At 39.5% G+C, this 20,901-nt stretch overlaps 3 protein-coding genes across 5 annotated transcripts; 1 reads left to right on the top strand and 2 right to left on the bottom strand.

Moving 5' to 3' along the window:
- The first annotated feature begins 60 nt into the window (after window positions 1-60).
- Window positions 61-8,789, top strand: reep1 (receptor accessory protein 1). Of its 2 annotated transcripts, XM_020487960.2 has the most exons (8): window positions 101-205; window positions 1,919-1,991; window positions 2,179-2,255; window positions 2,478-2,598; window positions 3,118-3,231; window positions 3,351-3,522; window positions 5,385-5,626; window positions 6,201-8,789. In XM_020487960.2, the coding sequence occupies exons 1-8, from the start codon at window positions 174-176 to the stop codon at window positions 6,273-6,275; spliced, it is 906 nt and encodes a 301-aa protein (XP_020343549.1). In that variant the 5' UTR covers window positions 101-173; the 3' UTR covers window positions 6,276-8,789. The 2 variants fall into 2 exon arrangements, with proteins under 2 accessions (XP_020343550.1, XP_020343549.1); XM_020487961.2 differs by lacking the exon at window positions 5,385-5,626 and having other exon boundaries at window positions 61-205; window positions 6,201-7,686.
- mrpl35 (mitochondrial ribosomal protein L35) lies at window positions 8,708-10,291 on the bottom strand. The gene is made up of 4 exons (XM_020487963.2): window positions 10,183-10,291; window positions 9,753-9,915; window positions 9,331-9,475; window positions 8,708-9,213 (listed from the first exon to the last, which is right to left on the bottom strand). The coding sequence occupies exons 1-4, from the start codon at window positions 10,211-10,213 to the stop codon at window positions 9,025-9,027; spliced, it is 528 nt and encodes a 175-aa protein (XP_020343552.1). The 5' UTR covers window positions 10,214-10,291; the 3' UTR covers window positions 8,708-9,024.
- A 1,823-nt stretch (window positions 10,292-12,114) lies between these two features.
- Window positions 12,115-19,672, bottom strand: LOC109894455 (multiple epidermal growth factor-like domains protein 9). 2 transcript variants are annotated; one of them, XM_020487956.2, is made up of 9 exons: window positions 19,259-19,672; window positions 15,695-15,940; window positions 15,072-15,210; window positions 14,896-14,984; window positions 14,530-14,593; window positions 14,101-14,189; window positions 13,705-13,817; window positions 13,439-13,595; window positions 12,115-13,036 (listed from the first exon to the last, which is right to left on the bottom strand). In XM_020487956.2, the coding sequence occupies exons 1-9, from the start codon at window positions 19,305-19,307 to the stop codon at window positions 12,879-12,881; spliced, it is 1,104 nt and encodes a 367-aa protein (XP_020343545.1). In that variant the 5' UTR covers window positions 19,308-19,672; the 3' UTR covers window positions 12,115-12,878. The 2 variants fall into 2 exon arrangements, with proteins under 2 accessions (XP_020343545.1, XP_031684791.1); XM_031828931.1 differs by lacking the exon at window positions 19,259-19,672 and adding an exon at window positions 19,021-19,111.
- Window positions 19,673-20,901: the final 1,229 nt, after the last annotated feature.

Genomic DNA, 20,901 nt, shown 5'->3' with positions numbered 1-20,901 from the left:
AGTAACTATTTAAATAGACAAAAAATATTCTGTATCACGTTCATGTCTGCGTGCAGCGCAATGTTTGACGCCGTGGTTGGTCCTCGCTGACGCTGCTGTCAAATGGCAACTGCCAACGCTCAAGAAGGAAACTCCTCCCTGTTGACAGCACGTTCCGTCCCCTTCTCAGCGCAATGGTTTCTTGGATAATCTCTAGACTTGTGGTGTAAGTATTTTTTTTTAAATCACATTCTTCTTTCATAAAAATCCCACCTCGAGATAATGCCGTTTGCTGTAAATATGCCTTTTTCCGTTACACAAGATGCATGACAGCAGTGGCCGCTTTATAGCCTATGTAGGCTACGTCTTATTTCTGAGCAGAGACGGTGACTCTGGGGTTTGAGGCGAGACAGAATATTGTGCTCTGTTTATGACTTATTCCTTATTTCAATAAGGCATTTTTTTGCCTTTTGATTTAATAGTCATATCACATTTAAAGGGTCGGTGAATATTTTATTTGGACTATTATGTATTTACATGCGTTTTCATTGAATTCCAGACAAAGAATTACGTGATTGCCCAAATTAAATATGTATATTTCTATGTCTGCTCATGCAGAGCTATGCATGTTGAAAATTATCAAGCAACAATAATGCTGTAATCGATAGGGGATTTCATACAGTAAATTCAAATATAACTATATAATAAAATGCTTTTATAAAGCACAGAGCAGTGGTAAGCAGAGCTATTTTATGTTACTTGATGTCCTTTATTTGGAAAACAAAGGGATGGGTCACCCCTCTCAGGTTACAATAAAAGTGTTGTATATATTTCTAAGACTTTATTGCCGCAAATGTTCTGAGTCATCCGAATATTTAAGCACGTTAATGTATGGAAGCAGAATTATAGACTCCACTGGTCATTTCTATTGTGTTGTAATATGGCGAAATGGTGAAACGTGTTCACAACATATAGACTTGGAGTTAGCCAAATCTCAAAATAGCACGTCAATTAAATTTAGGTTACAATATCATATTACATTGCTGTTTCAGACGTGAGGCTCCAAGTGTCTTCTGACTTGGCGTTCAAAGCTCTATATAGACTATCCAACACATTTTATTTGTTGTTCTGAGGTCTTAAGCAGAAACACTGAGTGCATTTTGTTTTGAGTGACCTTGTGTGTTTAACAACTGTATGGTTATACAGGCCTATGTAGGTCAGTAATTTGAGCAGGTCACACTCACAACTGTTGCCATACTGTTGCTTCAAGCCAAGGGGTCCGCCTGTCTGTTATAGTCATACACAGGTGTAGTCCTCATGTGGCCTTGTTTAGTAAATTCGAATTTTAAATGTGCACCTTCTTCTGCGCACTCATTAGTTTTAATTGTTGTTGAAAATATGAGTGTCTTCATGTCAATTACACATTCAACAATATGAGCGGAATTGGAAAATAGTTGCGCACGTAAAACTCTGACTTGTCTAGCGGGGCCTCTTTGATTGCAATGGGACTTTGGCGCAAAGGAAGTGCGCATGGGACTGTTCTCAGATTCTCCTCATTTCTTGGAATATGAGCCACTCCCTGTTGATGTATTATTTGTTTATATAAACATTATGCATTCAATCAAATCTAAAACAGTTTTAACATAGTAAATTCGTCAGAAACCCAATACCCATTACTGCGGAGTTGGAGGACATATTGTTTTATTTTATTTCACCTTTATTTAACCAGGTAGGCAAGTTGAGAATAAGTTCTCATTTACAATTGCGACCAGGCCAAGATAGTATAGCTTATACATCAAAGTTATACAAATAGAGAGTTGTTTGTTTTTTGGACAGTTGTTACCAGTGAGTTTTATTTGCTTTTAGCCCCATAAATGTGTGTGGATGTGCTGGACAAGCACTTATTGCATAAGCTAATGACATGTTTTGTGTTTTCCAGGCTTGTATTTGGCACACTATATCCTGCATACTCCTCATACAAAGCTGTCAAGTCAAAGGATGTGAAGGAATATGTGAGTATTAGCAACATTATGAAAAAAGCGACAATGAAACCATAGTCTGGGTTTAGTATGGGTCAGTTTCACAGACCCAGCCAAATCGTGGACTGAATTACATGAACCAGGATTAATAAGAATTGAGTTTAATATTCCTGAACTATTATGTATCAGACTAACTGTGACAGTTATTTTGCTTTTAAAGGTGAAATGGATGATGTACTGGATCATATTTGCACTATTCACCACCATGGAAACCATCACGGACATATTTATCTGTTGGTAAGTTGATGCTGTATTATAAAATACCTGTTTTGTTTATGTATAGTATTATTTCACTTGTTTTCATATCATTTGTTATGAAGTCCAAAATATTGTTCTGCAATAGTACTGAGTCACATAACATTGGCCTACATAGGATAGTCACGACTGATGATGGTTTTGTAATGGGGAGTAGATTTTTTGAATGCTCTGATCACTGTATTATTCTTCCCTTCACTGTAGGGTTCCTTTCTATTATGAGCTGAAGATTGCCTTTGTGGTATGGTTACTGTCTCCTTACACAAAGGGGTCCAGTGTTCTATACAGGAAGTTTGTTCACCCGACACTATCTTCAAAAGAGAAGGTGAGACAAGTGCATTAGTACTTTTTTCTTTGTCCTCTTGAAATGTTTTATAAGGTGTCTTCTATACTATATATGTTTTAAATGCGCTGCTAATCATTTTAATGACAGGATTTGCTGTGATGGATTATACGAAGGAGAGGTTGGATTGTCCAAGCTGGTCATGTTTTGGGTGGAGGGGCATAAGGAAACGGCATGGGTTTTCCTTCTGTTCCTTTCCTTTTTACTTTATTTTGGGGTCAGGAAACACATCAGAGTTGAGAGGGGACCAACACTGGGACCCAGTGTCAGATGAAAATGAACAATAGCACTGATTCTAAAAGACAATCAACATGTCCACTCTTTATGTGTGAAGAAACGTGTGTTGCTAAAGAGCAATCTCAAGACAGATAGCGACCATGTTCATTACAAATAGTCTCAACATGTATTGTTTACATACAGTACATCAAATCTGTGAGTGTGTTTTTCACATGGCCTGCCAATAAAAACACAATTAATATGTGTGTTTTTCTCTCTGTCCAGGATATTGATGACTATCTCTGCCAAGCAAAGGACAAAAGCTACGATACTCTGGTGACTTTTGGGAGGAAAGGTTTGAATGTAGCAGCCACAGCTGCAGTCCTGGCAGCGACAAAGGTAATGCTGACTATTTCCATTTCTGATGTGTCCTGGGGGAATGGTGGGGTGAAGTGATGTTTTTCTGTGTACATATATGTATAATTCATAGTGTTCGTGTATTTTGTCTCCCACCCCAGAGCCAAGGAGTACTGTCAGATAGACTACGAAGTTTCAGCATGCATGACTTGTCCGCCTACCAGTCCGACCCAACTGAGGTGGACTCTGGATCTGTCCCGAGTCAGTCTGCAGCTGGACAACAGAGGGCCAGGACCATGATGCGCAGCAAGTCAGAGAGTGGCTACACCAAGGGTGAGACTATACTGCCACATACACTTACATCACTAACCAGGATACAGACAGAATGAATGACACAGCCAGGTTCGGGATGTGATTATCCTATTGCACATAATTTTTCCATAATACAATTTGATCACCTCTTAGATAACTACCATGTAGTAGCTAAGTAGCTATATGGTAACACTGAAAAGGGTATATACTGTACAATAGGCAATTTGTGTACACCTCTAGCATGTCTACTAGTATGGACTAATAGAGTAAATATTTACTAGTACACATGCTAGAGGTGTACACATTGCCAATCGTATCTAATTTGCCTTTAATTTGAAGCAGTGGGCAATATGATGCAGTAAGGTATTTAAGTTACTAACTAGGGAGTTAAACTGTACTCATTGTTTCCATATTATGGTATATTTGGCAAATAATGGTTTTACCACAGCACTGGTGAAAACAATGAGTACAGTTTAACTCCATAGTTAGTAACTTAAATACCTTACTGCTTAGTATCGCTCATTGCTTCAAATGAAAGGCATTAGAAATGTTGACACTCCTGAAAACAGGTCTGTTTCCTCTGCTTAAACAAACATGATAATATGGCCTCTTTCCTGTTTAAGCCTGGAGATAATAGTTCTGTGCCCTGACTTTCCTTAGTCCCCCTAATCCCACATATCTATTCCTGTTTGTGGTATCTGACTGCAGGTAAGTCTCCACATGGCTGCCAGGCAAGCTCTGGACCAGTGCTATTAAAACCTTTACCATTTGGGACCCCATCCCAAATCTGACCACACAACATTAAAATCAGTCCATTTACATTTTCAGATCAACAACTAACCTTCAATTCACTCCATTTTCTCTCCTATCAAAATGAAGAGAACCAATAAATACATTTACTCACTGAAATTGTATTTTTCAAATTATTTTTCTCAACTACAACAAAATGATATTGTTCCATGAAAGTTTTTTTCTTTTGCAACCCCACTGCAATTCCCCCGACTTTGAATATCAATGCTCTAGACTCACCTGAGAATGCTTCACATTTAGCTTTTATCATTGAATGACCAGAGCCTGCTCTCCGGTGGCCATACTAGTTCAGTGGTCCATGTCTCATTATACAGTATGTGTTGTACAGACCCAAAGTTTCTTTGAGATTCACTTTGTTTGGATTGATTAGTCTGTTTTCCAAGAGGTTAATAATAACCACAAGGTGAAAAAGAATGCTTTTGCACCATGGCTCTGTTAAAAAATGTTGTTGTGGAGGACTGTGACTATTCCTGTAAGTGGCTGTACTGTGTGGATCATTAACACATTTTCAAATTATGTTTGAAAAACGTGTTTTGTTAACTTACCACACACTTATTGTGGAATATTTACAACGTGGTTATCTGTGTTTTCATGAAAACAACATGATATTAGCTGATAGGTCAACCAGCATCCTTCATATTGAAAGAGCTGGTTTATGAAAGGCTATTTTGGCCTTTTGCTTTCCATTTACATGGCATATTGAATGATGAGATGGAAATCCAGTGTACTCAACATGATTCTGCAGAGACTAAATGAAGGGCCGTGAAGAGGAGTCCTCGTCCGTATAGCATTGTTATGCTTGTTTGCCCTGTGAGAGAGGGAATCCCATATCTTTCAGCGTTATTCTAGTCCTTATTCCCCTGCCTGCACACATGGTCCTTTTGATGTCTGCTCCGGTGCTCTGTGTAGAGAACAACAACCACCCTACTCTGCCCCTTAGAACTCATAACAACCTCTCTGTAGTGAAGCTACAGCACTTCAATAATTATAGTACAACATTTCACTGCTGCTTTCAGTGTACATTCGGATGTGTGTCTGTTCATTTTTCACCACCGTTGCTTCTCACGGTGCAGGGCAGGATTTGGACATGACTGAGTATGAGGTGTTGAGATTCGACCAGTGTGACACCAAGGAGCTGCTGTCCCACGCTATTACACCCCCCAAACCCACACTCCCTCCTTCACCCTCCCTGACCCCCCAGCCCTCTCCACCTCCATCCCTTGCACCCCCAGCACCAGAGCAGACTGAGGACATGGGGGGGGAAACGTCAACAAGCACCCCACAGCTCAGGCTGATTAAGAGGAAGGCGCCTGAGGTACTCCTTTAAACTGGCTGGCCTACTGGCATGTGATTCTAACTTCCCCTGAACTGGACTGTGGTGACTAACACACTGGGTCCTCGTGGCACGGTACCATTGCAAAAATGAGGACGGAAGATCATTTTCTTGCTGAAATTAGTTGTACCGTTATGATACAAATTAGTTTCTAATATGCATTTATATTTTTAGTGGACTGATAAGTGTATGAATTGATGTTGTTTTGCAGTATTGTTTCACTGCTGATATGACTTTGCTGTTGAATGTAATGGAAGTATTGATTTGATTGCATGTATTGATTTCCCAATTTCTATAGAAAACAAGCTGGAACAGTCCTCTGAAAAGAACATTCCAGGATTGCTTTCTTTACCATGTGTCAACTCATATTTCCATAATGTACTGAGTGTTAATCTTGTGCCCAAACTGACAGTATAGATATACAGAGCATGCATATCAGACAGACAAGACAAACATTGTCAGACCACAAATCAGGAATAATGTGGCATTTATTGCTTTCAGAACCATTATGGTTAATCAGTTCCCCATCTCTCATTTTTTCCATCTGTCTTTCTAGCCTCCTCCTAGGGACATAAGACCTCTCACAAGATCCAGGACTGCCCAGCTGCCTTCAAACAGAGAAGCCATGTGATTTTGTGTGAATGCTCCCAAGACCACTTTAGCTGCAAGGAGAAGAGGGTAAATAAGGAAATGTGGCTAAAAGCTAAATGCATAAAGCAGCCTTGTTTTAGAATAAGGAAACCAAAGTGACTTGTGACCCTCTATCTTAATATATATGACATCTGGCACGTACTGTACTGTAAAGGAGACAGATGGTGGGTGCCATCAAGGTAGCACTCAAGAGTGGGCTCCATACCTTACAGACATTTGGATTGACTTGTCGGTCATTGAATATGTTTTTGTATGTATGTAAAGTGTGTGTATTTATCATTAATAGTTTTTTTATATACTATGTTTAGAGACAAATGCATGTATGTGTCTCTGGTCATTAGTGTCATAAAACAGAATGTATTGTTACTTACATCTTTTTGTGGCTACTTGGTCACTGTTTGAGGTAGCATCAGTCATCAGGAGCGTAGCAGGGTGAAATACTCCGTAATGAAGGATATGGTTGTCCACTCCCTCTCTTGGGTTTGTAGGGAGAGCTTTAACCTGGCAAACACAATCTGTACTGACAATTTAACAGGACACAGAATATTGAAATGAATGGTCCTGTCAGGTTAGTATTATGAGATAAAATAGCAGTGGTAGGACTTTTAAAAATGCTGATTATTATTAATCAAATGCAAGTAAGGGCTCTATTCAGTCTGTATCGCTGAAGCATTACAGATTGTGCGATAGAAATGTGAAGGTAATATCTGATTGAGCCGACATATTTATCGTGAATAAAGTCTTCACTAACGTGGGAACATTGTCTTTAAATTTAAATCACGCTGTAACGCTGAACTTCCACGATACGGATTGAATAGAGCTCTTTACATTTGCTTTTAAAGCCTTAAATCATTCAAATAAAACATTGAGTACCTGGTACTACAGAAACAGTAATATCAGTACTTGTATTTCTTGCAAAGAGCACTAAAACATCATGAAAAACATAACTATGACTGTCATTGACTATTGGCACTATCCACTATGTTCAGAGTTACTGCAACTGTTCCAGTACCATGAAATGGCAACAAAAAAGAACTTCAGAAATGTAAAAATGTTTTTTTCCTTTTTAGTTCACTGATCACCATGTTATTTATCATTACCAAAATTATTATTATATGGGATTAGTTAGTATTCAAATAAAGAAATTGCTCTATGGGGTAGAAATGTTGACAATCGACTTTTCAATCTCATAACTTATCTGGCATTCAAGTCTGTCATTCAATTGTTTTGTAAAAGTTTGTGTTATTCATGCCTTATTGAAATCACTATACATTTGAGTATTTTCCGGTTTAGCACACAAAACATGATTTGAAGTGTATAGCTATTGTATAACAAAAGATAGCCAGTGGCGAGAGCTATATACTCTGGTCCTTCTCAGAGTCTAAAAACACTGTGCAATACTCTGCTTTCACTGAGAAATTGTCAACTCACACTTCTTACTCAAAACTCATTTTTCAATGTAGCCACAACTGTCGACCTGTCTTTTCCCAGCCATTATGAACAGATTAATGACTAATTCTTCTCTAAGACCTGCCTGTTGCTTATATCTATGAGGGCATAGCAATTACACTATAGTTGGGCAGGTTCCTAACCTTTTGTAAATTACATGAATATCGGGAGTGTTTTTGCCAATAGTAGTAACAAAGGTGAGTGACATACGGTCTTTAAATGAACGTTTCTGCACTGTAGGTATGTGAATTCACTTAGATTGAACCCTCTTGGCTATTACACAATACATCACTGAATCTGTGAATTATACTTGGGGTTTGGGCAGAATTCTGCCCAACATTTTAGTTCACTGTTCTCAATACATAAATTAAGGCTTCTCAGGTGTGTGTTCAGTTTACATCAAATTCTATCACTTTCTGGTAAAAAAAAGATTTTGGTATACACTTGTTTGCACATGGAATTATCAGAAAGAGGTTCCTTCTAATGGGCAGTTTTCATGTGGCACAATTTTTTAAAATCTTTGTTGCAACTTTAGTAGTTTTTGTGTTGGAATGTGATTGCCCTTTCAAATAAAACAGATCAAAATAAAGTTAATCATGTTTTTGTTGCTATCTAGCAGCACACAGATCAATAAACGAAAGTCATCATATGAAAATGATTTCCTACAGAGCATTGGGTGAATTAGTTTAGTTTTTATTTGCTTCAGTGATTGCCTTGACGATTTTACAATGATTCTGAAGTGCCGAATATTTTTTTCAATATTCTTTTGAAGCACTTTGTGGCAAGGTCAGGAGAGTTATTCTCATGGACAAAATACACGTTTCCACAACCTTGAGTCAAATAAATTGCATTAGAAACATGTCTGACTGATGGCCTCAGAGTAAAAAGTACCTTCTGGCAGACCAGAATCTCCCATGATACTCAAACCTTATTGTGAATTTCTGAAAAAAGATGACAGACCGGAATGAGCTAAAATGACATGTGCTTTCTCTGTATCATCAGTGTTTCTGTTGGTGACAGCCAATAAATATGAGACAATGTGACACCATGGCTTATGTATTTTGTATTATATTTAAATGTAATAGATTTCAATACATTTGAGTTAATTTATTCAACAACAAACAATACAGTGATCATTTTATTCATCAATTGCCCAAATCTGCATTTCACTCTACATTGACCAAAATGATACTGTGAGCAATGTTCTTGTGTACAATGACATTTGATTAATCAATTGCAAATGTACACACATCTCAGAGTGGGAAGGACAATTCTAGCCATTAGACTTTTAGGTTGACACGTTCATGATATTTCTTGTAGGGATCATTGACAAACCAGTTCCTCCTCTTCCAGAATTTTGTGGTCATTTTGTCCAAGAGCTTATTCTGTGTTTTGTTACAAAACACATGCTCCCTTAAACGCTTCTTTCTGGCAGGCAACTTCTTCCACAGTTTTTTCTTGTATCCAGCCTATTGAGAATCAGCAGTAAGTGTCAATTTGAAGACAGAGGAGAAACAGATCGCCAACGCCACAACCTTTATTGTTTCAGAACCTAAGGAAAACAGAATGAGAGACTTGTACATTACCTTGCGTCTAATCCACAGGCCACAGTGCAGACGCATGAACCTCTTCACCACTGACTTCACAGATTTCCTCTTCCCTTTTTTCACACTGATGTACGTGAGGTTTCTGCTTGGTTGCTGGACCAGGCTGGGAATGAGAGGTGCAACCCTGCAAGAACCAAGTCCCACCCAAATTAGTAATACAATTGTTGTTGTTTTTTAAAATGTTTTAATGTTTCATGTCATTCAAACAAACAAAGCTCGGAGATATTACTCTCATCTTATTAATTTAATTGATTAATGCATCTTTCAAAAACAATTGAAACAAAAGCTGTCTAGCTAGCTAAATTAATGGTTTAAAAAAAGCTAATCGCACTTGATGGAATTGAATCAGCACGATATGACTTTTCTGAATCTGATGAGCAGTATGTATGCCTAGCCCTCACCGTTGCAGGATGCTCTGCTTGGGTGTCTGGAAGCCTTTGGCGGACAGAGAAGCCCATGCAGGAGTAGTGACCAGAGACCTCTGGACAGTTTGACGATTGATTATGGTGGAGAACCGACATATCTGCTGCCCCCTGGCAAACAGAGTCAACGGCCTCATCAAGCCTGTCCATGCAAAAATAAATACATTTCTAAAATTAGGTAAGCTATATCTTGTTCAGTATCACCACACTAGCTACATAGCTAGTTACACAGCTAGCATCATGAGTATGTGCTGGCATTGGATAACCTTAGCCTGCGCTGCGCTAATAATAACCACGAATATCGACTCGTTAGGCAAGCAATTAGCTAGGTATATAATCAATAGAATCTACACAAAACTTTGAATTCCTTACAGGTAAAAGCTCAATGATGTAGCAACACTTTACATACCAGGGACGTTCCTGGCCATGATGGCTGCCATGTTTCTTGTAATGCCGCTGTGAAGCAGGCAATAATAACAAAGCACTTCCGGGTCACGTTTTTTGGGGGAATCCTTCAGAATAAGAGTTCCAACCTGTATACTTCGTCCTTTATTTGTATTTATTAGGGATCCCCACAAGGTAGCAGCTAGTCTTTCAGGGGTCCAAACGCATTAAGGCACGTACAATCACACATTAAACAAAATATAAAACTGTACATCATATTATTATTATTACATCACTACATATCTACAATACAAAATACAACAATATTACAATGTACGTGTGTGTTGAGTGCGTGTGCTAGCGTGTGTCTATACCTGTTTGTGTGTGTGTGTGTGTGTGTGTGTGTGTGTGTGTGTGTCTTCACAGTCTCCGCTGTTCTATAAGGTGTATTTTATCTTCTTTTTTTTTCAAACTGATTCTACTGCTTGCATCAGTTATCTGATGTGGAATAGAGTTCCATGTAGTCATGGCTCTATGTAGTACTGTGCGCCTCCCATGGTCTGTTCTGGACTTTGGGACAGTGAAGAGACCTCTGGTGGCATGTCTTGTGGGATATGCACAAGACATTCCACCAGACAGCTCGGTGCATTCAGCTTGTCAACACTTACAAAAACAAGTAGTGATGAAGTCAATCTCTTCTCCACTTTGAGCCATGAGAGTTTGACATGCACATTATTAATGTTAGCTCTCCGTGAACATTTAAGGGCCAGCTGTGCTGCCTGTTCTGAGCCAATTGTAAATTTCCTAAGTCCCTCTTTGTGGCACCTGACCACACAACTGAACAGTAGTCCAAGTGCAACAAAACAAAAGTATTCCTTTCCACCCACTCTGAAACTAACCGCAACTCAACTGTTAAGTGTTGCAGTTATTTCACATGCTGTAGTAGGTGATGTGTATAGTGTTGAGTTATCCCAATACATTGACACACTCGGTTTACTCAAAGCCAGTGGCATGTCATTAGTAGAGACTTACTTGAAAAGGGGGGCCTAGACAGCTGCCCTGGGGAATTCCTGATTCTAACTGGATTATGTTGAAGAGGCTTCCATTAAAGAACACCCTCTGTGTTCTGTTAGACAAGTAAGTCTTTATCCACAATATAGCACGGGGTGTAAAGCCATAATAACACATACGTTTATCCAGCAGCAGGCAATGATGTATAAAGTCTAACAAAACAGCCCCCAAAATCGTTATATCATACATTTCTCTCAGCCAATCATGAATAATTAGGGTGAAAATAATGGAAAATGTGCACAATTATTGATATATTTTTACTAGTTATAAAATAACGTAAAGTATTTCTATGAGATATGTGAATTATTTGTTTATTTAAAAACTATTCAAAGTAAAAAGGGGGTCCATTCTACTCAGGAGCACTTCTACTTAACAAATCCACAGAGCTTACACCCAGAGGACCCAGTCTGGTTTTATGAAGGGCAGACATGTAATAATATCCGACTAGTATTGGACTTGATAGACTACAGTGAGCACATTATTAGAAGATAGCTTTATTTTATTTGTAGACTTTTACAAGGCTTTTGATACGGTTGAACACAATTATTTGGTTTTGGTCAATATTTTCAAAGTGTAATTAAGACACTTTATAATAATAGTAATAGCTCTGTTCAATTATCCCATGGAACCTCACAGAGAATAAATATTAGAACCATAATTAAACAAGGATTCCCAATTTCTCCTTTCTTATTTTTATTGGTCACACAAGTAATGGCACTTCACATCAATAAGGATCGCTTTAGGGCTATTCTGATACAAGATAAAGAGATCAAATTTTACAATTGGCTGATGACACCACCAATTTTTAAAAGATCATTGAAGTCGGGAAAGCTATAACTTCAGTCTGTATCCTGTTTTATACGCTAGTAATTATATCATAACAGAATTTCACTTGAGAGTAGTGCATGGCTATGCTTTATTCCAGTCAGAGTCAGTGTTTTTCTCTAAAACATACAAATGTAATTTTCTTTTAAATAGCATAGGTCAAAAACATTTCTATTGATGAACATAGATGTGACGCTGTTCAAACAGAAAAGAAAATAACACATAGTACCTCAGATCACCAAAATGATTCATATGTATAACCAGCAAATAGATTATTTCTGTGACAGAGGGGAACATTTACTTAAAACAATCTTCAAAGCATAAGTTAAACACCCATCGATGTACATTGACTGAATGCATTTACAAACATCAACAAAAGTGATTTTCATAACACAAGGTCTCCACCAAGTCCTTATAGAGGCCCGCAAGCTCCATTTTCAACCCTCCTAAACCCTCCACTGTGTGCCTCTTTAAACCATTTACCTAATTAATCTAAAGGAATGCAAAGGTAAATTCAATTGATGACATTTTTTCTTATTTTTAACAAATGTAACGGGATCCAGCATCACTAAAGCACAGAATACAGATGAAAAACACTTATGCTTGTTAAAAATACATCTAGAAGATATAAATCACAGGAAAGCTGGTGAGTTATCAAAAGTACTCAAATGGACATTCGGTAAACCATGGCTAGGATTTGGTGTCTGCTTTCTCTTATGGTCCATTAGTCCACAACTGAGGCACATAGACTTCCCTTGATTCTGCTCTAAAAGCCAGACATTTCACCCCAATAATAGGAAGTATCAGATGAGGGTGGGGACATGTTCACCAACCAGCATATACTGGCTCGGCGTCACATGGGATCCCGTAGTATACACCTTGCGGACTCTCTTTGGTTACCAGAAATTGTCGCGCGAGGGAAAGCTCTCCACCTGTGTCTCGCATTCGACACAACACCAGTAGGATGACAAAGAGTAGGGCCACTGGACCAGAGAAAAGAGAGAAACAACACATCAATAGTGTATGCAAAAATACTAAAAAGGTCACTTACTACTACTCGATTACTTCAGCCTGATTTATATATTTCACCTAGTTTTTTTCTACAGGATGTGGCCTCGAGATCAAATGACCTATAAGCATAATTAAATAATATTTGGATATTTGTAGTGCCGAGAAAGTGCATAAAAGTAGTGTAATTGGAAGAAATAAACAATGTTCATGTCAATGAACAACTTTTCTTGATTAAAGGGTCACTAAAACCCCAAGTAAATATGTGAATTTCATTATGACAGCTTGACAAGGGTTTTCAACATCTAACTGGTAGCCTAAAGTTCAAACCACTTTCCTCCCACTACACCAAAATGTTAACGTGTCTTCAGACATACCCCCTCCTCCAATGACAAGTAGAGCAATGGTGATAGGGGCCAGCTCGCAGTTCTCCCCTGCCTTGCGGAAGAAGGTCTCCATGCAGTAACCTGGAGCAGTGCTGCCTTCAGGACAGAAGGCAACGCCAGGGCACCGGATGGGGTTCACGTCTGGACTCTGTGGAACAGATGAAGTGAGCCCTGGTCATTAAAGTTGGTCAGGAAATCCCTTGGGGATAGTTTCAGTATTAGAGGTGTTTACAGGGAATAAGAGTTGTGGTACTGACTGGGCAGTAGTGGTTTTCGGGGCAGAGGTTACAGGTCTCCTGGCCCCAGTGGATCTGGAAGAAGCCGCTGCTGCAGATTTGACACATACTCTGACGTGGAGCCTTGTGCAGGCCTGTCCAAAACCAATCATCCATTTAAAACTGTCTGAGTCTGCTATTACGGTGTACTACCTTCACAAATTAGAACATGCATGCCTTCCTTTAGTGTGTTTATAGATGTAATCCATTTAGTGCCAGATAACCCTTCTGTAAATAGAGCTACTTCAATCATAGACTATACAGACATAGTTAAAGATTTACTTGATATTAGATTGAATGGAACATTCTCAGCCACAATTTTAATATTTTACACACTGAATAGCACAGTTGATATTTTTGGCTGGCACTGGCAGTTACCTGGACGACAAGGTGTGCACTCCTTGGCAGCAGCCTGGAGGGACTCTGTACCAGCAGGACAGATCTGACACAGAGCACAACTGGAGGCGCTGTGGGAGTGACAGCCACAAGGTTGCAATGAATAGGGAAGAACTTATTTAGAAATACTGTTTCATACTGCTGGCTATCACCACCCGTGTCTGATCACTGAACTATTACAATAATAATATATTCAATGCCCACTAATAAACCTATGAGTCTGTCAGTCTGTGTGTCTGTAGGTGTTTTGGGAAGTAAGACCGTTAGCATGAGAGGGGAGCATGCGATGTTAGATCTGCAGACAAGCAACAGTTTGTGTGGATTATCAAGAGTTCATGCAGATCCCGCTGCAGTGCATACCACATTAGTTTAGGAACCACAGATCTAAGGTGACCATGAAGGGCAACATACTTGCAGAATGTTCCTCGTTGACATGGACTGCACAATGTTGCATTTTGTTGAGACATATAGAAACCTGAAAATAATACGTTCCATTTTTTTTTTTAAACACAGGAAATGAAATATTTCTAAAGTCTTGGTTTGTTTAAATGTGCAACAAATAACTGAAGTCCAGCTCTTATGCAGTAGAGCTGATTGTTTTCATCAGTTGTTATACATTTTGTATTCACTCCTTTAACTTTCTCTCTGCCTATGTGCATGGCTGTACAAAACAAACAAAAATTCACAACACTATAATATAATCACAGTAATAGTTACAAGTAAGTAATTATTGAAATGCTTATACAACCAAAACAGAACAAATATTGATATAAATACCTGGAGAACAACTTTGGCAGGAGTCGGAGCCTGTGTTGTTGCTGTAGGAGCCTGCGGGGCAGGACTGACACATAGGGCTGCCGGTGGAACTGCAAGAGAAGAGGAAGAGGATCAATGCAACAGTGGTCTACATAATGTTTGTGAATCGGCTATGCCCTCAGTCGACAGAGACTTACTTGGTGTAAAAACCCTGGCTGCAGGGCAGACAGCGCTGTTGTCCAGCCATACTCTGAAAGAACCCTCTGGAACATGGGAGGCAAGCCCCAGTGAACAGACACAACCCTGGCTCACGGCAGCAGGAACACAGGAGGGTGTCTGGGGGATGGATCAGAAGTCTATTATTGAACAGGCTGTGCTGTTTGCAAGATTTACCATCTTAATTTTACAGTTTAGCCATATTATCTTTCACATACTCTGTAGAGGCCACAGGCCAGACAAATGGCAGTAGTCAAATAATACAGCAAAGCTGTCCCCTTAGCATACCATAAGAACAAACATCCTTGGTGTTAAAAATAGATGTCACATGGGTAAAAACTACATGACAGTGCTGCATCAATTGGCTGTGGTGTGTTTCTACCTAATTTATAGGTTGTGGTGATAAATATAAAAGTCTACACAGGAAAATTATTGAAATGTTGTAGCTAACAAAAAGAGCACTTTTCAAAGCAGTGAGCTAACATTTTGTTCTCTACTACATCAAAACACAGTGACAATAAAAAGCTTTTGAGGAGGTTTATTTAATTCTCAGTCTCCCTCTCTCTGCCAGGCCTGGGTAAGCAGGCCCATAGTTCAGACTCGCCTTTGTCGGAGTAGGACCCTGGGACACAGGCCTCACAGAGGGCAGAGCAGCCTGGGGACGTGGTGCTGGGGATCATATGGGGGGATGCTGTCACTTTCTCATTGAATGTAGGGGTCTCACTGACTGTAGGGGTCTCACTGACTGTAGGGGTCTCACTGAATGTGGTTGTTTCTGTCACATTCTCAATGAATGTGTTCATCACAGAAAGAGCGAGCATCGGAGCCGTCGTCTGGCTCACCACCACACCTGTTATAACAAGACAGACCTTCAGAGAAATAGTTCTAGAAACAGGAGAAAATTAAACATTCCCAGCCTCTCTCTAAGTAGCAATGTGTTAGATAGGCAAATGCTACAGGGGATTTTTATTTATTCACCTTTATTTAACCAGGTAGGCCAGTTGAGAACAAGTTCTCATTTACAACTGTGACCTGGCCAAGATAAAACAAAGCAGTGCGACAAAAAACAACACAGTTCCACGTGAAAAACAAAAGTACAGTCAATAACACAATAGAAAAATCTATATACAATGTGTGCAAATGGAGTAAGGAGGTAAGGCAATAAATAGGCCAAGAGTAGCGAAGTAATTACAATTTAGCAAATTAACACTGGAGTGATAGATGTGCAGATGATGATGTGCAAGTAGAAATACTGGTGTTCAAAAGAACAAGAAAGTAATGAAAAACTGTATGGGGATGAGGTAGGTAGTTGGATGGGCTATTTACAGACGGGCTGTGTACAGCTGCAGAGATCGATAAGTTGCTCAGTTGCTTCAGCGATTTTTGCAATTCGTTCCGGTCATTGGGAGCAGAGAACTGGAAGGAAAGGCAGCAAAAGGAGGTGTTGGCTTTGGGGATGACCAGTGAGATATACCTTCTGGAGGCTTTGTTGTGAAATAGGAAGCCGATTCTAGATTTAATTTTGGATTGGAGATGCTTAATATGAGTCTGGAAGGGGAGTTTACAGTCTAGACAGACACCTAGGTATTTGTAGTTGTCCACATATTCTAAGTCAGACCCATCCAGAGTAGCGATGCGGGCGATCGGTTGAAGAGCATGCATTTAGTTTTACTAGCATTTAAGAGCAGTTGGAGGCCACGGAAGGAGTGTTGTATGGCATTGAAGCTCGCCTGGAGGTTTGTTAACACAGTGTCCAATGAAGGGCCAGATGTATACAGAATGGTGTAGTTTGCGTAGAGGTGGATCAAGGAATCACCCGCAGCAAGAGCAACATCATTGAAATATACAGAGAAAAGAGTCGGCCCGAGAATTTAACCTTGCGGTTTACCCATAGAGACTGCCAGAGGTCCGGACAACAGGCCCTCCGATTTGACACACTGAACTCTGTCTGAGAAGTAGTTGGGGAACCAGGTGAGGCAGTCATTTAAGAAACCAAGGCTGTTGAGTCTGCCAATAAGAATACGGAGATTGCCAGAGTCAAAAGCCTTGGCCAGGTCAATGAAGACGGCTGCACAGTACTGTCTTTTATCGATGGTGGTTATGATATCGTTTAGTACCTTGAGCGGGGCTGAAGTGCACCCGTGACCAGCTCGGAAACCAGATTGCACAGCGGAGAAGATACGGTGGGATTCGAAATGGTCAGTGATTTGTTTGTTAACTTGGCTTTCGAAGACTTTAGATAGGCAGGACAGGATGGATATAGGTCTGTAACAGTTTGAAGACGGGTATGACCGCGGCATCTTTCCAATTTTTAGGAATCTCAGACGATACGAAAGAGAGGTTGAATAGACTAGTAATAGAGGTTGCAACAATGGCAGCGGATAATTTTAGAAAGAGAGGATCCAGATTGTCTAGCCCAGCTAATTTGTACAGGTCCAGGTTTTGCAGCTATTTCAGAATATCTGCTATCTGGATTTGGGTGAAGGAGAAGCTGGGGAGGCTTGGGCAAGTCGCTGCGGGGGGTGTGGAGATGTTGGCCGGGGTTGGGGTAACCAGGAGGAAAGCATGGTCAGCTGTAGAGAAATGCTTATTGAAATTCTCGATTATCGTGGATTTATCCGTGGTGACAGTGTTTTCTAGCCTCAGTGCAGTGGGCAGCTGGGAGGAGGTGCTTTTATTCTCCATGGACTTTACAGTGTCCCAGAACTTTTTGGAGTTAGAGCTACAGGATGCAAATTTCTGTTTGAAAAAGCTAGCCTTTGCTTTCCTAACTGACTGTGTGTATTGGTTCCTGACTCCCCTGAAATAGAGCACATGACCTGGGAAGCTAGATATTCAGAACCCATATAGGCTAATGGGTCAAAACACTGATTAGTATGGTTCAGAAGACCAAAAGTTCATCGGTGATTGGTATTTGATGGCGTAACCCATTGCAGACGTCATGTGACACCTAACCTTCCCCTCACTACAATCAGATTATCTTTCAGTAAACATCCACAGATTTCAACCCTTAGTGTTTGAGGAAAATCCAGTAATAGGTCTTTGTGGCACATTCTCCAAAGAGGAGTCTAAATTAAAAGCCTTGTTCCTGATCAAAGAATGGCAAAAAGTTACAGCATGAAAGATTTTAGATGTCTACTTGCTCATTCCTCTGATATCCTACAACGATGTTGCCATTCTGAATCACACCCACCTGATCTATTTCACAATGAGGTAGCCAATGTTTCACAAAAAGTATTTCAAAGTAAGTCTTCTTTAGGATATGTAGCCATTTGTGGAGTGTGTAATGTGACACTATTAAACACCTTTAACACAAGATATCATGGTGTCTGACCTACAGTGAGTTGGGGAAATAGAGCAGCAGCACACAGAGACGTTATTGTGGCAGTAATCACATTAGCAGTGAGCCGAGCTGCTTTACTGAGAGAAAGACACCCTCTTCAAGAAATGCAATTATTCAAAAACAGGTCATGAGATTTCACCTGGTTTATACTCCAAAATGCTCAGAGTTGGCCTGGGCCCTCTGTTTATACTGTACTGTATATTCTATTGAGTTTAGATTGCCAGAGCATGGGGGACTGCTTGGGTAATGTGTGTTCATTGAACACTAGAATGATCTGCAGGGCTTGATGAATAGGTCCTAAAGGCCAACAAATGTCACCTCACAATAACAGTTGAATGTTGATTAACATTAACTTTAAAAGCTGCACTTATGCAGCATTGTTGCAAAGCATTGTGTAATGTTAATGTTGCATTCAGTCATTTAAGAACGTTTTGAATCAGAGAATAAACCATGGATACCACGGTTTGTAAAACTTTTAAAAAACAAATCAGAATTGTGAATGATAAATTGAATGGCGTGCCTAAGAAAAAGTCTAGCCAAAGTTCATAAACAGAAACAGATCTACAGTTGCACTAGTGCGTGAGTACCTCAAACAATCCCATGTAGAACTGTCTTCAGTCATAGGTTGCTAAAAAGCAGTCAGTGCTGTTTGCCATGGGTGTATTCATTACGCCAATTCTGTTGCAAAACGTTTCTTAAACTGAAACAAACGAAACGGGGAGGGACCTACCTGAATCTGTCCAATAGAAACTCACGTTTCGTAACTGTTTGTACTAATGATTACGCCCCAGTTGACAAGCCAAGACAACAAACCTCCAACCTTACCTAGCAGACAAGCGGCAGCTATCGCAGTCAAAACTCCCCAACATTCCATACTCCAGATATTATCGTCAAAGTCACAAAAAGGTTTTATAGAATTTCATCCCTGACGGTTGTCTTTCTTTTAGTGAAGTCCACCGTGAGTTGCTTGTTTCTGGTTGCTTGTCGGGCTCATCAATGTCATATGACAAAATACAGATCATGTGATTTTACTTAGACGTTTTGGCAGATGTCTGTATATTGACGAGATGCTCATGTCTCCGCACTAACAATGGGAGTCGTCCCAAATACGGGAAGGCAGGCGATAAATTTAGGTCCAAAATAAATCCATTGAAACGCTTTGGGTTTATTTTGAACAGATTTAGCTAAATTTTGGGAGAGTGAAATCTCCCGCTTTGCCTCTTCCTCTCTGGTTTCGATAACGTCAAAGCGCAGCCGCAGAATAAAATCATGCAGACAATCTGGTGTTAAAATAATTAATTAAATCAATAAATTATTATATATAATTTATTTTATAGGGGCCAAAGTATATTACAGTGAAACTGTACTTCCTGAATTCGACTTGTCCCCACCCCATTCTCTTTTCAATGTGTATATACATTTTTAAATGGGTCACATGAAAGTGATGTAGTCTATGCTCTAAAACCAGACATATCGCACATTTAAATTCACAAAACCATTTAAAATAAACAGTTCTATGACAACGTTGTACACCACCAACAATATACTTCCATAATGTGCAGCAGGGTTGGGTAGATTACTATCTAAATATAATCCGTTACTAGTTACCTGTCCAAAATTGTGATCAGTAACATAATTTTTGGATTACCCAAACTCAGTAACGTATTCTTATTACATTCAATTACTGTTAGATTACTTTCCCCTTAAGGGGTGTTAGAAGAAGACAAACATGTATGTTACCAATTTAAAAACATCTGTTGCAGGATACATCAATGTTAAAGTTTACATAGCTGGCCATAATATGGATGTTCAATTTTACTTTATGAGTTGGTAATGTAGACTTCTTCTAACCCCTCGCTTTCTACTGCATATAATAACATGATAAAATTATATCTTTACATTAATATATATAATTTCTAAGTCCAAAAATGGATGTAGCAACAACAGATTGCCCCTTTAAATCTTTCAAAAGTGTGTGAGTTTGACCATTAGAGTTTTATTCCATTGACTGGGATCCGCACTATGCAGCTGTTGCAAGAGGGTATTTTTCACTGGCTGTCCACTGGTTTAAAAAACAATGATTGATAGGCAGCTTAAACTTCTTGAATTCAACCACATTCCCATTTGTGCAAACTTAAGATATAAAGGAAAATACCATTAAATAATCAATAAACAAACAAAGAACATGCAATCAAACCTTTAAAGCAAGTCTCCTGCAAAAAGTTCCAAAAATTGGAATACTGTGTAAGAGCCTCTAGCCCTGCCTCTAGCCCTGCTCAATATGCCTTAACCAACCATGTTGTTCCACCTCCCACATATGCGATGACATCACCTGGTTTAAACGTCTCTAGAGACTATATCTCTCTCCTCATTACTCAATGCCTAGGTTTACCTCCAATGCACTCTCTTCCTACCATACCTTTGTCTGTACATTATGCCTTGAATCTATGCTATCCTGCCCAGAAACC

The sequence above is a fragment of the Oncorhynchus kisutch genome, linkage group LG7 (genome assembly GCF_002021735.2).
Source record: "Oncorhynchus kisutch isolate 150728-3 linkage group LG7, Okis_V2, whole genome shotgun sequence".
Classification (NCBI taxonomy): Eukaryota; Metazoa; Chordata; class Actinopteri; order Salmoniformes; family Salmonidae; genus Oncorhynchus; species Oncorhynchus kisutch.
The sequence above is the reverse complement of the archived record's forward strand: the minus strand, read 5'-3'. Positions and strand labels throughout refer to the sequence as shown.

Bases quoted from the DNA above. Each gene is read 5' to 3' on its own strand.
- mrpl35 (XM_020487963.2), bottom strand. From the start codon at position 10,213: ATGGCAGCCATCATGGCCAGGAACGTCCCTG. The intron at 9,476-9,752 runs GTGAGGGCTAGG...TGGTTCTTGCAG, and splicing joins AAGCAGAGCATCCTGCAACG to GGTTGCACCTCTCATTCCCA. The intron at 9,214-9,330 runs GTAATGTACAAG...GATTCTCAATAG, and splicing joins GCCTGTGGATTAGACGCAAG to GCTGGATACAAGAAAAAACT.
- LOC109894455 (XM_020487956.2), bottom strand. From the start codon at position 19,307: ATGGAATGTTGGGGAGTTTTGACTGCGATAGCTGCCGCTTGTCTGCTA. The intron at 14,594-14,895 runs GTATTTATATCA...TATTATTTTCAG, and splicing joins CTGCCAAAGTTGTTCTCCAG to GTTTCTATATGTCTCAACAA. The intron at 14,190-14,529 runs GTATGTTGCCCT...TCACTCCCACAG, and splicing joins CAACGAGGAACATTCTGCAA to CGCCTCCAGTTGTGCTCTGT.
- reep1 (XM_020487960.2), top strand. From the start codon at position 174: ATGGTTTCTTGGATAATCTCTAGACTTGTGGT. The intron at 3,232-3,350 runs GTAATGCTGACT...CTCCCACCCCAG, and splicing joins CAGTCCTGGCAGCGACAAAG to AGCCAAGGAGTACTGTCAGA. The intron at 3,523-5,384 runs GTGAGACTATAC...CTCACGGTGCAG, and splicing joins AGAGAGTGGCTACACCAAGG to GGCAGGATTTGGACATGACT.